The following is a 17401-nucleotide window of genomic DNA, read 5'->3' on the forward strand; positions in this document are numbered from 1 at the left end:
CACGAGCCAGAGTTTGCGGCCAGTCATAGAGCTGGAGTTCGCGGCTCCGGAAGATGTTAGTGGGGACAATGGTGACATCGCTGGCTTTGGTTTCAGGTAAGTGACACATAATGGGCTACTATGCGATGCATAGTAGCCCATTATGCTTTACCTTTGCAGGGAAATAAAGAGGAAGTAAAACCCACCAGGGTTTTCTTCCTCTTTAAAATCTGGTCTGTTAGTGGGTCCTGAGGACAGGAGTTGAGAACCACTGGTCTAGTGACTACAGATGCAGGCTTATCCAATATTAAAAAAAAAATACAGAAATACTCTGTCTGGGTATTTCTCAATATATTCAAAATATACGGTATACAGAGAGGTTTATCTCTTTCACAGTTTTATTGTGCATACAAAAATTAAAACACATATGATTTATTTTACCCTTAAAATACAAATCTATTTTGTATTTTGATGGGGAAATTTACTATGTTTTAATTTTTGTTGCTTTAGCTGATATCTTGTGCTGATCAAATTATGTTTCTTTAATCTACACATCACAAAAGTTTGTCATTTTTAAAGCAACAAAGGTGACATTGAGCAGGGGAATTTGCAGGTGCATGTGTTTTAAATTTCAGGGAATGATCATGTTACATCCACGACTTTATAGATACGCCCTTAGGCTCGGTTCACACAGGGGCGACTTGTCCAGGCGACTTCGCCGCCTGACAAGTCGCGCTCCATTCTGTACTACGGAACCGTTCTAATAGGAGCGACTCAAGGTTCCTGTACTACTTTTGCGGCGACTTCGGGCGACTTGCATTGACTTCTATACAGAAGTCGTTTTGCAAGTCGCCGCTGATCGTGTGCAGGTCGCGGCAGGTCGTGGCGCTGCAAGTCGTGCCGCCCGCTGTGTGAACCGAGCCTTAGTCTAAATAACTTGTAACAATGTTTATCAATAAAGTGTGCAAACCCTATTTGATTAATTTTGGCCAATGTCTGTGCTCCCGAACAGGTACACTCAAGGTCCAATAACTATTAACTGTGATATGCATATCTGATGAAACCATAATAACAAGGTACATTGTTAGCTGTTACCTTCTTTCTCTTTTATAGACTAAAAAGGGTGAGGTGCCCCCAGAAGAGCAGGGGCCAAGTATCAAGAATTTGGATTTTTGGTCCAAACTAATTACATTGATAGTGTCTATCATAGAAGAGGATAAGAATTCATACACACCATGTCTAAACCAGTAAGTTTGAAAGATTACCTTATTTTTGTTATTTGCTACCCATTATTTTATATGTGTGAAGTAGTGCGGTGATTAGGCTATAGAAAAGATATGTGGGATGGTAAGATATGTTATGTGATTGTTCTATAGCATGGACTATGGTGCACATTGTCAATGAGAACCCAGTAAAACCATACATACTGTATGTTGCTATATAAACCTAAACCACACAGAGAAATGTAAGGCCCATATTACCACTTCATGAATGAAAGTGTTGGCTATTTGCTCATTTGGCTGAAATATATTAGGTGTATTTGGGTGCATCCATGACTTTTTGGTGTTTGCCCAATCTTAGCATAATAAAGACATCTATATTGATGGTGTACATAGATTTTTCTGACATTTGGCAGTTCTAGCTCTTCCAGAGAGTTTCCTTTCATTTCTACTGCTAATTTTATATGTATTATTTTCAAATCATACTCTATGCTGACCTTTCCTTAAATATTTTCAGATTCCCTCAGGAATTAAATGTTGGAAAGATTAGTGCTGAAGTCATGTGGAGTCTGTTTGCTCAGGACATGAAATATGCCATGGAAGGTGAGTATGTGAGCTCAATTCACTGAAGCTAAAACCGATAAAGCTGAAGAAACATTGGTAGCATCACTGAAGGTTCCAGGGCTGATCCATGAAAACTGAAGAAATATTTGTGTTACCTTTACCTGTGCCACCAAAAAAAGGGTTTGTTTTTAATTTTCTAATCTAAACTAGAGAAGTGAAACTATAGGGAAAATTCCCAATTTTTTGCTCCACTTTCAGTCTTAATTTGATGATCCAGAAATAGGCAGGCAGATAACTCACAAGGAAAAATACACCTCCCTCGCCTGTTCTCACGCTGACGGAGTGCCATTTGTGATTAAATACAATTACAAGATTTAGAATGTTCTAACAAGTGTTCGTTATTGCACTTTAGTTGAAGGATAAGCTCTACTTTAAAAAATAAAATAAAATAAATGCACATTTTGCAGATACAAAAATGTACATTTATTATTATTTTTTAGGAGCCTGTAAAGCATTGCACCCGTGATCAGCAGATTGTGGGTTGTAATGTCAGGCTCCTGCAGACTGTCAATGTAGTTGTCTGCGCGTTCCTCCGATACAGACAGTCAGTTACCGAATGACAGGAAATTCAGTTACTGTAACTACCTACCAGTGGCGGCTGGCGCTCAACGTTTTTGTGGGGGTGCAAACTAATTGAAAAAATTTGAAAAATACTGAAACAAAAACATCAAATGCAGCCACTGTGCCCATCAAATGCAGCTACTATGCCCAGCATATGCAGCCACTGTGGCCATCATATGCAGCCAACTGTGCCCAGCAAATGCAACCACTCTGCCCATCATGTGCAGCCACTCTGCCCATCGTAGGCAGCCACTGTGCCCATCCTATGCAGCCAACTGTGCCCAGAAAATGCAGCCACTCTGCACATCATATGCAGTCACTGTTTCCATCATATGCAGCCTCTGTGCCCATCATATGCAGCCAACTGTGTCCATAATATGCAGCCTCTGTGCCAATCATATGCAGCCAACTGTGTCCATAATATGCAGCCAACTGTGTTCATAACATGTAGCCTCTGTGCCCATCATATGAAGCCTCTGTGCCCATCAAATGCAGCCAACTGTGCCCCCTCATTTGCAGCCTCTGTGCCCATAATATGCAGCCACTAAGCCCAGCAAATGCAGCCAACTGTGCCCCATCAATTGCAGCCTCTGTGCCCATAATATGCAGACACTGTGCCCATCAATTTCAGTCTCGGTGCCCATAATATGCAGTCATTATGCCCAGCAAATGCAGCCAATTGTGCCCCATCAATTGCAGCCTTTGTGCCAATAATATTCAGCCACTGTGCCCCCCCCCCCACCTGCTGTCTGCACTTACCCCATCATGGTGGCGGGCCAGGCAGCGGGTCAGGCAGTGAGCTGTGGATTGGGTTGTGCGGCGATGGCTCCTGTGTCCTCCGTGCGTGTCTTCTTCCTGTTCTGCTAGGCGCCCAATGGGATCCCCTCTGCTTTCAGCCAATCAGGTGACCGGTATTACATCCGCACCTCCTGATTGGCGCAGCTCTCTGAGACGCAGCTCTTTATTAGCAAAGCATATATTTATTTGCTTTGCTAACACACCTGGGTGGACTGCAAGCACAATAGTTTGCGCTCGCAGTTCACCTTTTTTTAAGACTATGGCTTTAATCAGGTGCTTCAAAAACATCCCCCCCCCCCACCTCTGTAATTCAGGCGCCTGGCATCCGAAAAGGGGCCGGATGCCTGAATAGGGGGAGTTCGTTGTTTACTTTGCAGTTGGTGCTAGACCTCTGAAAAGGCCCAGGTATGAGTCCAATATTCTAATATGGGACCTCAGGCTCTTCCAGAGTGCAAGAGGATCTCTTGCTAGAACAGTAGGCCTACATGGCTACTGCAGATGGTTCAGCCATAGGAAGAAAAGGTAACTGTCTACTAAATTCTCACCCATTGCTTAGACAGGAGACTTAAGGGAAAGCTGACAGGTACATAAGTGTTCCCTTTATCTGGCCATAAATGACCAATTCAGGTGAACATTTTCTTATGTCTATATCAGAAATAGTATTTCTCATGTATCTTTCTTGACAAGTTCCTAAATAAAGTTGTTTGAAATATAACAAAAATTATTTCGTAATTAATAAGAATTAATAATAATTTACTATTGCATGGATGCGGCTGTGCTCAAATTGGAACCATTTGGAGCATTGCGGCCCGTCCATTAAGGGCGCACGGGTGCCGCCCCCTCTCTCCACCCACCCCCTCTGTGTAGTATGGATAGATTCATGCATGAATCTATCCATACTACCAGATGGGGTGGGTTAGAGTGAGGGGGCGGCGCATGTGCACCCTTAATGGATAGGACTGATAAAACATGGTACTACTGGTTTTGTAGGTTCCGTGATAGTTCTGCAAATATTTAGCAAAACAATATTTTCAGTAAAAATACATTATAATCATTATTAGGGAACAAACACAACATAACTTACAAAATTCCTACTAAATCTAAAGCATAAAAGGCTTGAGTTAAAAGTATTGTAAATTTTAAATTGTGAAGTTTTGTGAAGCAATGAAAATTGTAAAACTGCATGTAATATGTGTGTGCATGTGGGGCTTTGTGTATTTTTTTTAATGTTGTGCTTTATTTATTATTTTACTTTTTTTATGTTACTGTCACCAGGAGATAACAAGCCCCGTTGGTAACAGTACATACTCTAATTGTAACTTATTCTCTTTGGAGAAATGTCCGTAATCGAAACAGAATTTTTTTCAAAAGTCCTGCATCCTGCACGCACCAAAAACGCCCCATCTAATAAAAGTCTATGGCGACTCGCACAAAACCCGTGTTTTTTTAATCTTTTTCGACACATCAATAGGAATTTTTTGAGGGAAAAAATACGCTTTTTTTTCTAATGCAAAAAGACACACAATACAATGCCTAATTTGTGGGTAAAATATAAAAGATGATGTTATGCTGAGTAAATACATACCAAACATGTCATGGTTTAAAATTACTCACGCCCGTGCAACGGCGACAAATGACATAACTTTTACTATGAATAGGTGACACTTTAAAAGCCTTTACAGGTTACTAATTTAGATCTACAGAGGAGAAATACTATGCATAATCTGATGTTCATGGTGATACCTCACATGTGTGGGACGATCGCTGTTTGCGTGCATGCAGGACCAAAGCGGGCGTTCGCCTTTGTGCATGGGGGGAAGGGGGCATTTTATTTATTTTTTTAATTATTAATGAATGTATTTATTTACACGGTTGCTTTTTATTTTATGTTTTTATCACTTTTAGGCTACTTTCGCACTGAGGAGCTTTACCAGTGCTATAGCGCTAAAAATAGCGCCTGAAAAGCACCTCTCCTGTTACTCCAGTGTGAAAGCTCGAGGGCTTTCACACTTTAGCAGTGCACTTGCGGGACATAAAAAAAAGTCCTGCAAGCAACATCTTTGCAGTGCTTTAGGAGCGGTGTATCAATGGTCAGCGCAGCCGAAAGCGCCTGCAAAGCGCCTTGATGCTTTGCGGGCACTTTTAACCCTTTTTTGGCCGCTAGCGGGGGTTAAAAGCGGTCCCGCGATGTAATGGTACATTGCTGGTCTAGATGTAAATGTCTGAGGTTTAATTATGATTGGTTGCACCTGTGTGGTTCCTAAGGAGATTCTAAGCATTCCCTTTGAAACACCTGATTCTCATTTTGTGGATTTCAAGAGGAGGTAAATATAGGGGTTTACTTTATCCATCTGACAAATCTTTAATTCATTTAGATAATATAAGAAAGAATACACCTTGACAATTGTATTTGTTTGTTAAAGTATTTTACCTTATCTGTATGTGCGGTTTGATTGAAGATCTAATGTTTGCCAGTACAAATATGTTAAAAAAGTAATTAATTTTCATGGGATTTTTATGAAACCTTTACTTTAATTGAAGTAAAACCATAAGACATATGTGGACCGAAAAACTGCTGGTTAATTTTCAACATTCACTCATCCTTTACACAATATGCTTTTTTTTATTTTATAGAACATGATAAGCACCGTCTATGTAAGAGCGCGGACTACATGAATTTACACTTCAAAGTCAAGTGGCTATACAATGAATATGTGACAGAGCTTCCAGCATTTAAGAACAAAGTGCCTGAATATCCAGCGTAAGTGGCATGATGCCATCAGAAATTTTTGAACAGAAACACACTTGTAGTTCACTAATTTTTATGGCTTGTTATTAGTATGTTAGCCAATCCATACTATCCATCCTGTCAAAATAGGAATGATGATGGGAAATTTCTTCAACAGAGGCAAAAACAAGAATACATTTTTAGTAGTGTGAGAAAGGGATAGAACTTCTGACAATGTTTTTATTGCTCTAATGTTTATAGTGTAGTAGTCCAAGTGACTACAACACCCCTCATGTTCCTGTGATACATGGCAATTACAAAAACAGTAACAGAGGGAAAATAAGCTCAATGGGGTCATAGTCAGAAATAGAAACCTGGCAGAACTTTATTTGCAGCAAAAAATATTTCACTGGAGTTGGGCTTTTATGTTTGAAATGATTTTCATGGTTAATATACAACACTGCACATGTAATACTAGTACCTAAGATATTTATTTTTATATCGTACATTGTTGAAATGTTACACGATTGCATCAATATAATTTATTTTGTAAAAAAAAATGGACACACATTTTTTCTGTTTTTACAGTTGGTTTGAACCTTTTGTTATCCAGTGGTTAGATGAAAATGAAGAGGTTTCCCGAGATTTTCTTCATGGAGCCCTGGAAAGAGACAAAAAAGATGGGGTCAGTTAACAAACTTTAACCCATTTTGTTTAACAGTTAGAAATAAAAAAGATCACTTATACATGATATTATCTTTTGTTTTAAAACTCTGGATACAATTCTTATAATCTTGTTTCTTAACGCATGCACACATGACTTTGCAGCACTAATTGTGTCAGTTTTGATTCCTTTAACCACTTGGGTACCGCGCTATTGCCGAATGACGGCATTAGCGCGGACCTAGATTTCCGGGACTACGTCTATTGACGTCATCCCGGTTACGAGCGGCCTGCGCGCCCCCTGAGGGGCGCGCGCGGCGCGCTCTGTGATCGGCGAGTCCGTGAGACTCGCCTGATCACCGATCCGTGTAAGGGGTCGATCCCGACCCCTTATCACGTGATCAGCTGTCAGCCAATGACAGCTGATCATGTGATAGAACGGAGCCGGTAATCGGCTATTATTCCTCCTCGCGCTGACAGCGCGAGGAGAAAAAAAAAAAGCCGATCACGGCCAGCAATGCAAGGCACCACATGCCACCTGCCAGTGCCCACCTGCCTCCCGCAGTGCCATCCTGAAGAATAACTAAAAGTAAAAGTAAGTGCCCCCCGTCTGTGCCCATAGTGCCCACAGTGCCACCCACAGTGCCACCCACAGTGCCACCCACAGTGCCACCCCACAGTGCCACCCACAGTGCCACCCACAGTGCCACCCAATCTGCCTCAAAGGTGCTGCACCCCAGTGCCGCCCATCAGTGCCCAGCAGTGCCGCCCATCAGTGCCCAGCAGTGCCGCCCATCAGTGCCCAGCAGTGCCACCTATCAGAGCCACCTATCAGTGCCACCTATCAGTGCCCATCAGTCCCATCTATCTGTGGTACCTATCAGTGCCCATCCGTGCCACCCATCCGTGCCACCCATCCGTGCCATCTTATCTGTGCCCATCTTTGCCCATCAGTGCCGCCTTATCTGTGCCCATCGGTGCCGCCTTATCTGTGCCTATTAGTGCCGCCTTAACTATGCCTATCAGTGCCCACCAGTGCAGCCTATCAGTGCCCACCAATGCAGCCTATCAGTGCCCACCAATGCAGCCCATCAGTGCCCACCAATGCAGCCTATCAGTGCCGCCTTATCAGCGCACTTCAATGAAGGAGAAAAATGACCCGTTTGCAAAATTTTATAACAAACTATTAAAACATGATTTATTTTTTTTTTTTTTTGCATCTTTTTTTGTTTGTTTAGCAAAAAATAAAACTCCGAGCTGTAACTAAATACCACCAAAAGAAAGCTCTATTTGTGGGAAAAAAATGATACAAATTTCATTTGGGTACAGTGTTGTATGCCCGCGCAATTGTCATTCAAAGTGCATCAGCGCTGAAAGCTGAAAATTGGTCTGGGACTGAGGGGGGTTTAAGTGCCCAGTAAGCAAGTGGTTAAAGGCATTTTTTTTTATTTTTTATTTAACACACAAATACACCAATGTACATACATAGAAAGGCAGGTATCGCAATAATTAAGTGTCCATAAGGACCTCCAATTCTGCCTTGGTTAAAAATACCTCACTAATCATTCAAAAGGTATCAAAGATATTTTGTTATCCGTCACAGAGAATTCACCCATTCATTACATGTTACACCCTGTATATTATTTATTTATTTATTTATTTCAGGTACTTATATAGCGCCGTCAATTTACGCAGCGCTTTACATATACATTATACATTCACATCAGTCCCTACCCTCAAGGAGCTTACACTCTAAGGTCCCTAACTCCCATTCATACATACTAGGGACAATTTAGGCAGGATCCAATTAACCTACCAGCATGTCTTTGGAGTGTATATGAGTGTAACATGGTGCAATAGATAGAATTAGCCTTTAAAGTGCAATTGTATAGAGCCATTATGTCCCCCCTTCTCTTTTCATAAATTGCAAAAGAATTCCCTTTGGAACCAAGTGATCCCTAAATTAATGATACCACCCCACTGGGAACCCATCCACACCAGGTGTTTGTGCATAACAATGCTGCCTATGGCTTTCACAATTTCTTAAACTGTAAAAGTACTCATGGAGAATGTTAGCTGTGCTTTGCTTTCTTACCTGCATCCACCATTTTTAGTCTGGCTGAAAGTATCATATGTTACTCCTCAGAGTATAAATGTCTTGAAAAAATATGATACGATATAATCATAGTAAAATAAGTATCTTGATTTTGCAGATCTGCAGAAAAATGCAGATAGTATATTTGTTTTCATATCTAGGTTATTTCAGGCTAATAAAAACTAATTTGGCTATGGGGGTTTTATTTTTTTAGTGGGAAACCTTTGTCTCTTGATCACGAGAATGCCATGAGGTTTCTTTACCCAAAGTCTTTTTCAGCAATTTTTAAAGAAAGGATCCAAACACTGTGCCCCTTTGAAAAACCTACAACATAAAAATTGCTGATTCTAGCTCTGTTTTCCATCTGGATTATCTATTTTAATTCTCTGATCTGCCATTTGTTTAAACACATGCCTCATATCCTCTTGAACATTAATCCTGCACTCAACGCTGATGCTTTAAATGCACTTTAACCACTTGCTGTCAGCAGACTATTAAATTTGGTCTGGACTTCAAGTGGTTAAAACAAGCTCACAGCTGCAGTAGCAGATGTGATCTTTGTGTCATTTTTTTTTCTCAGCTGGCTCTTGGCTATTCAGAAAAAGTGATCACTTTTAGTACTGTATAGGTGACGTCCACCCACCGTCATTCCCAGACCGTCCCTCTACTCAGGTCAGGATGAAGAGCAGAAACAGATTGGGGAAGGTCTGTTGTGCAATCAATGAACCTGAAAGTGCTGGTTCAGAGCTGTAAAACTCCTGGCAGAAAAGCAGCTAATCCAACATATGAGGTTGGAAACACTGGGGTTGATTTACTAAAGGCAAATAGACTGTTCACTTTGCAAGGAAAGTTGTACTGCACAAGGACAATTTTCCCAGAGCTTAGTGAATGTGGTGCAGTTTCACTTTGCAAAAATACCATGTAATAAATAAAATATAATACAATATAATAAAAATAAGAGCAGCAACAGGAGCATCAGGGAAGTGTCAGTAAATATATAAGTTTTACTATTTTGACCTTGCTCTTTTAAATTTGGAAAAAATAATTGATTTAGATTCTGTGTATAATTTAAGTAAACTTGAATTAATTATTGGTGCTGCAACTTCAAAAATCAAAATACTCAATTCAGCTATCTGTATACCAAAAAAAGTGTGCAACTATAAATATATAAAACAGTGATAAAAAGTGAGATGATAAAGAAACCAATAATAAAATCCACATCAATAATAAAACATATATGTGAATAGATAAATAAATGTCTGTGTGTGTTCAATGCCAAGCATGGATATCCGCGATGTTCAGCGTTGTATTTTCTTAAATCAGAGAGGAAAAGATTATAATAGCCTCTTACCAGACAGAATGGATCCCAAGCTTTAGGGCTCTAACATGCTTGTTATCAAAGTATCCATCTGCGATATCCTCCTCTGTCAGCCCAGCTGCAAAAAAACGTCCTTCCCCAGTGATGATTGCTCCACCAAGGATTTCAGGAACAATGTCCAAACGATTACAGCTCTACCTAAACGTCCTTCCCCAGTGATGATTGCTCCACCAAGGATTTCAGGAACAATGTCCATACGATTACAGCTCTACCGATATTCGTATTCAACACACTCAGGAATATAAAGCATGGATGGAATTCAAGAAGGGGGGAAACTTCATGGTGCAGTAGAAAACAGGCTGGAACATGGTGACGTCACAGATTACTGCTCTAACCGTCACGTTTCACTGTACATAGCATCGACTGGGAACGGAGGATCACCTGCAATGTTATTTGGAAAATAAAACTTTTGTTTTCTACTGCACCATGAAGTTTCTCCCCTTCTTGAATTCCATACATGCTTTATATGCTGGAGAGCATTGAATAAATATATTGGTGGTGCTGAAATCGTTTGGACATTGTTTCTGAAATCCTTGGTGGAGTGATCTTCACTGGGGAAGGAAGCTTTTTTGCAGCTGAGCCAACAGAGGAGGATATCGCAGTGGTTACTTTGATAACAAGCGTGTTAGATCCCTATAACTTGGGATCCATTCTGTCTGGTAAGAGGCTATTATAATCTTTCTCTAATGTAAGAAAATACAGTGCTGAACATCACGGATATCCATGTTTGGCATTGAATACAAACAGACATTTATTTATCTATTCATATATAATTTTTACTATTGATGTGGACTTTATTACAGTGTCAGTAAATGCCTGGTATGGAGATTAATTTTCAGCAGGGAAGAAGAGGTGATTGGGGGAAGAATGTAAGGGGAGAATGTGGGTATCAGTTTGCTTCTCTTCTCCTGCCAATAACTTAGATTATATTGTTTGTTGATGATTAACATGGTCTTTTTATTTTTTCTCTTGCAGTTCCAGCAAACCTCAGAGCATGCACTGTTTTCCTGTTCTGTAGTGGATGTTTTCTCACAGCTTAATCAGAGCTTTGAGATAATTAAGAAGCTGGAATGCCCCGACCCTCAAATAGTGGGACATTATATGCGCAGATTTGCCAAGGTATAAGAAAAAAAAGCAAATTTTTGGATTATGGTCCAGAAACAAAATGAAAAACGTATTTTTAAAGATCTTTTCATTCGTTTTATGGAATGTTTGACATTTTTGTTTGTAGTTGCTCTTGAAGCAGCAACTGTCATGTGTCCTTTATTCTTTATCTTGCTATCTTTAATCTCATAATTGTCTGTGCTTCTTCTTCCTTCCTCTCTCTTGCTCTAGACAATCAGTAATGTCCTACTCCAGTATGCAGAGATCATCTCCAAAGACTTTGCTTCACACTGCTCTAAAGAGAAGAAAGAGGAAAAAGTGGTAATGCGATACAAATCTAGGATTGTTTGCCTTCCCTTCTAATAGTTAAGTGGAAGCCACTGCAACTAAAACTATCTAACAATAATTTTGACACTGACACTTGAAATTGTGTTGGTTTTTATGACTTGCAGTGTTATTCTAAATGCTTTACATAGCAATATTTTGACTAACTGATATTATATTAATATTTACTGTATATCACAGGCCATTGCTTTACAAGTTGGGCATAGAATGAGGAGAAAATGTCCATCAGTGGAATTACTGGATACAAGAATGAAAATAACATTTCCCACAGCCACAACGTTATCTCAAATATAGTTATGTCCTGAATTTATATTTTTATTGTATTTGTAAACTGCCCTTCAGACTAACTCCCTGAAAACATTAATTACATTATGTATAAATATAACAAATCAATCCATTTTCCACATTCTGCATCTGCATTCTGCAAAGTTTTAAAAGTTTATACAGTATAAACCCTAAACCTTTTTTTTCAGTATTTTGGCATAATGCCTCAATACATACAATGCTTTAAAGCAAATAGTTTTTGTGAAACTGTTGAAAAGTTTCTTACATGGAGTCCTGCCAGCAGCAACTTCATGTTAGGCTGACAACACTAACCACTGCTTTGCAATTCAGGGCACCATTGTCACCCTGCTGTGTATACTCCTTTAGCAAGCTAATGAGCTGCCAATCGAATAGATCTGATAGGCATCCCAACAGACAAACAAAGGAAATCACACAGCAGGCTGACAAGGCTGGTGCTAATTGTGAGAGAGTGGCTTAGCACTGTCAGACTGAAACAGGAAGTGCTGTTACTGGCAGGATTTCCAGATTTTGAACAAATACACAAAAAGCATTTGCTTAAGAAAGCTGTATAAAGTGAGACATGATGCCCAAACATACTGAAAAATTGCTTTTGGGTTTACATTTACTTTAAATTGTCAAAGCTATTCCTTTTATACTTTATGTCTCTACAGCCATGTATCTTAATGAATAACATCCAGCAACTCCGGGTCCAGCTGGAGAAAATGTTTGAAGCGATGGGTGGCAAAGAAGTGAGTATGCTAGACACTCTGTGGTGTAATTTACGCATCTTATCTGCAGTTAATATAAACTCCGTATCCAGTCAAGGATATTAGTACTAAAGTAGCATCTATGAGTACTAACAATGACATTAAGACTGGAAAGAGCAACATTGGCCTAGTGTTGTAGTCCAGAAGGAAAATGTGTTTGTTTATAAAAAAGTGCTTAGGTCTCCTTGGTGCTGGACAAACAATTAACCAAATCTGTTTAGTATTTGTCTCAATTAATTGATACATAAAATTCTTATTCATTTTAAATTACAGTTTCATAGTAGCTGAGTTTGAAAAATGTCGGGTAGTGAGAGGAGAAGTATGGGGGGCGGAGGACTGTGAGAACCTTGTCTCCTGCAGGCAGGCTACATCCACAGCTTGGCATTTAAGATGATGATGAAACACTTAGTTAAACCCAAGGGCTTAGTTAAAACCATGAATATTTTGGGAATAGATCTTTAAGGGTCTCAGAGCTTTATCGAACATAGGAATGTGGACCATGACAATGAACAATAAGCATTACATATTACATAGTAGGTAAGGTTGAAAAAAGACATAAGTCCATCAAGTCCAACCCATGTGTGTGATTATATGTCAGTATTACATTGTATATCCATGTATTGTTGCGGTCGTTCAGGTGCTTATCTAATAGTTTTTTAAAACTATTGATGCTCCTTGCTGAGACCACTGCCTGTGAAAGGGAATTCCACATCCTTGCCGCTCTTACAGTAAAGAACCCTCTATGTAGTTTAAGGTTAAACCTCTGTTCTTCTCATTTTAATGAGTGGCCACATGTCTTGTTAAACTCCCTTCTGCAAAAAAGTTTTATCCCTATTGTGGGGTCACCAGTATGGTATTTATAAATTTAAATCATATCCCCTCTCAAGCATCTCTTCTCCAGAGAGAATAATAAGTTCAGTGCTCGCAACCTTTCCTCATAATTAATATCCTCCAGATCCTTTATTAGCTTTGTTGCCCTTCTTTGTACTCGCTCCATTTCCAGTACATCCTTCCTGAGGACTGGTACCGAGAACTGCACAGCATACTCTAGGTATGGCCGGACCAGAGTCTTGTAGAGCGGGAGAATTATAATTTTATCTCTGGGGTTAATCCCCTTTTTAATGCATGCCAATATTCTGATTGCTTGCAGCTTGGCATTTCATGTCATTGCTGAGCCTATCATCCACTAGGACCCCCAGGTCCTTTTCCATTCTAGATTGCCCCAGAGGTTCTCCCCTCAGTGTATAGATTGCATTCATATTTTTGCCACCCAAATGCATAATTTTAAATTTTTCTACATTTCTACATTTTCTACAATTAATCATTTAAGCATTGAAAAGGAAGAGACGGGCTATATTTGGGGTACCTCATCCATATATATCATAACCAAAAAAGAAAAAAAGTGTGAAAATCATATTGATAGAGAATACTTTACTAGATTGTTGAAGTTTTACGTTCCATATGCCTAAATGATTACCTAAACAAGAGAAAAAACAAATGGACTTTACTGGTACCAGAAAGAGATGGTCAGACATTGTTATTTAAATTTGGTAATAAGTACTTATTTTTTATAAAAAACATTATAAAAACATGAAAGTCTTCTCTGATTGGATGATACAAGCCATACCATCAAACTACATTAATAGATCTTTGCTATATGCTCCAGGAGGTCTCTTTGTTTTTTTTTTTTTTAATAGGGCTATTGTTGGGTGCTATTCTATCCACGTTTTCTTTTAGCCATTTGTTTTGCACAGATCCGAGTACCGCCATCCTTGTGCTTACTCTCTGGGTGACATGTGAGTTCATTTGACAGGCGCAGCATGTGTGCATAAATGACGAATCCCTGTGTTAAACATTGATTATTGTGCTATTTTTATTTTGGATAAATCAATATTCTTTGCTAGCAAGACAATGAGGTCCTGAGGAAGCAGTTAGATGCAAAACAGACCTCTTGGGGCACATGCCAAATATCTACTAATGTATTTTGACTGTAGGGCTTGTATCATCCAATTAGAGCACTCTTTCATGTTTTATAATGCTTTTTAATTACATTTTGTAATAAATAATTTTTTGTATAACAATATCTGACCGTCTCTTTCTGGTACCAGTAAAGTCTGTTTTTTTCTTGTTTGGTTAATCATTTAAGCAGATGGAATGTTACAATTTAACAAACTAGTAAAGTATTTTATATCAATATGGTTTGCACACTTTAGGGCTCTTTTGGCTCCATTCCAATTGTCATGCAAGTTCCTCCCCTCTCTGAGTCCCATGCACCACCAGGGCCATTGACGGGATGGAACAATTCATAACACCAAAATGAAAACAAAAATGCACAAGGGCACTGACATCAGTTTACAATGTCAGCAAACACAAAATATTTATTAGTATACAAGCATAAGTAAATTATTCTTTCTACCTAAAAGAAATCTCAGGTAATAATATATAAAAACTGAATACAAAGATAATTCAATCGGTATTATGAAAGTACCAAATATATTCATTGCTGAATAATCCCATAGTCAGTAGGACACAGAACAGGAAAGGGAAAAAAAACATTTATTTACCAATACATATCCAGTAGTCACAACATACACCACTTTTTTCTTTGGAATGCTCGGGGTTTGAACAGAATATTGTCCTGCTTGTATCAAATGTACCCAGTGCTGTATGGTGTCATAGTCAGTAAAGCTATTTTCACCCAATATTTTTATTACCTGTATTTTAGCTGGATCCAGAAACTAGTGACATCCTCAAAGAGTTGCAAGTGAAACTTAACAATGTGTTGGATGAGCTTAGCAGAATATTTGCTACAAGGTAAGTGTGGACATATATGGTTTGATGTACTAAAACTGGAAAGTGCAAAATCTGGTGCAGCTCTGCATAGAAACCAATCAGCTTCCAGGTTTTCTTCTTAAGCTTATGCCGCGTACACACGTATCAGACTATCCGGCGGACATAGTCTGGCGGACAAACCGCCGGATTGTCCGCCGGACTTCCCGAACGAGCTACCTGCCCACACACGGTACTTTTGCAGCAGACTAGGTCCACCGGACTATCCGCCGTACTATCCGCCATACTTTTGAAATGAACTGACTTGCCCACACACACGGAGGAAATTCCATTCATTTTGAGCGTGGCTCCAGGTAGCCGGGACCAGCGAAGGAGGCGTCGCTGGTCCCGTCACCTGGTATGGACTTAAAGGGGAATCCCTACACCAAAAAAACGGCGTGGGGGTCCCCCCCAGGTCCATATAAGAACCTTATCCGAGCACGCTACCCGGCCGGCCAGGAAAGGGGGTGGGGACGAGTGAGCACCCCCCCTCCTGAGCCGTACCAGGCCGCATGCCCTCAACATGGGGGGTGCCTTGGGGAAGAGGGGGCCGCGCGGCCATGTTGATGAGGACAAGGGCCTCTTCCCGACAACCTTGGCCGTTGATTGTCGGGGTCTGTGGGCCTATGTGAATGAGTATGGGGTACAATGTACCCCTACCCCATTCACCTGTGAAAAAAATTAAAAAAAACACAACACACAAGGGTTAAAATAGTTTATTGCACAGCAGGGTGGTTCTTCCGTCTTCGGGGGTCTTCTCGTCAGACTCCTTCGCTATCTTCTGCTAGCTCTTTTACTAGCGGAGGAGCCTGGCTTTCTTTCTTCTTCCCCGCCGCCCTCTTCTTCCAACTTTGGGGGTCTTGTCCCCCTCTTCGGTTCTTCTTGCCGGGCCACCGCACCTTCTTCTAGCTCTTTTACAAGCGGTGGCCAGTCTTCTGTCGCCGCTATCTTCTGGCCTTCTGTTCTTCTGTTCTTCTCTTTTTGAGCTGTTGCCTCGTTGCTGTCTCTGGTCACAATGACAGGGACGTGGCATGCAGCGACCTATATAGGGACATCGTCGGATGATGTCCCCGCCCATTATGATGTCACAGTCCCAGAGGATACATAAACATATACATTATGTAAGGCTAAACTAACACACATTTTCATGTGAAACAGAACAATGGAGCATGCAAAACCCTGATTGGCTGAACATGGAATAGTTATTTTTCTGACTGCTAAAGAGATTTTCCAGGTAGAAGTCTAAATCTGTAAAATCTAAGTAGACTCCAACAACTGTTGCCATACATTATAATAGAACTCCAGGCAAACATACTACATAGTTACATATATATGTATATATATATATATATATATATATATATATATATATATATATATATATATATATATATATATATATATATACATATATATATATATATATATATATATATATATATTTATGTGTGTGTATATATATATATATATATATATATATATATATATCCCTACTGTCTTACCAGCCAAAGAATTTGTACTTTTTTTCAGCCATTCTTGTGATTCACATCTGCCCCACTGCTTAGCCAGACAATTTATTTTAGTGTAATAATGAGTCAATTCCTCATCCAATGTTATATCAATGCTAAATCAAGGCTTCAAACAAGAAACGCGCAATTCCCAGGGCTATTCAATTAGAAATAGCTTGAATAAAGAAACAGGTTTATTAAAAAAAAATATATATATATATATATATATATGTGTGTATGATACGTAGTGCTCAAATGAAACATTGTAAATAACTTGAATATAAGCTATTCCTTTTCCTTTCCACCCATAAACCCTGAAGTTCATACAGCACCTTTCACTATTAAACTGTTGCTAATTATTTAGAAATTATTCAGCCTAAAATGGGTCCTTCACGGTTTGACCCTATTCTTCCCACTGTAGTATGGTGACAGAGGTCCTGTTGCCTGATCTGAGGGTGTTGTACCTCATTCAGAAAAAGGGGTATCTGTTACTGTAAGATCAGTGTAATTCTGCAGA

At 39.6% G+C, this 17401-nt stretch overlaps 1 protein-coding gene across 15 annotated transcripts in view; it reads left to right on the forward strand.

Moving 5' to 3' along the window:
* UNC13A (unc-13 homolog A) overlaps positions 1–17401 on the forward strand; it is a 308976-nt gene that overhangs the window by 197179 nt on the left and 94396 nt on the right. For all 15 annotated transcript variants that reach the window (XM_077475833.1, XM_077475836.1, XM_077475835.1 and 12 more), the window contains 8 exons: positions 1093–1226; positions 1717–1802; positions 5817–5943; positions 6499–6595; positions 11022–11165; positions 11382–11471; positions 12452–12529; positions 15273–15361. In XM_077475833.1, coding sequence (XP_077331959.1) covers positions 1093–1226; positions 1717–1802; positions 5817–5943; positions 6499–6595; positions 11022–11165; positions 11382–11471; positions 12452–12529; positions 15273–15361 — 845 coding nt within the window. The remainder of the gene's footprint in view (positions 1–1092; positions 1227–1716; positions 1803–5816; positions 5944–6498; positions 6596–11021; positions 11166–11381; positions 11472–12451; positions 12530–15272; positions 15362–17401) is intronic.

This window comes from Lithobates pipiens, unplaced genomic scaffold (genome assembly GCF_037356315.1).
Source record: "Lithobates pipiens isolate NorthernLeopardFrog02 unplaced genomic scaffold, aLitPip1_a1.2 Scaffold_13, whole genome shotgun sequence".
Classification (NCBI taxonomy): Eukaryota; Metazoa; Chordata; class Amphibia; order Anura; family Ranidae; genus Lithobates; species Lithobates pipiens.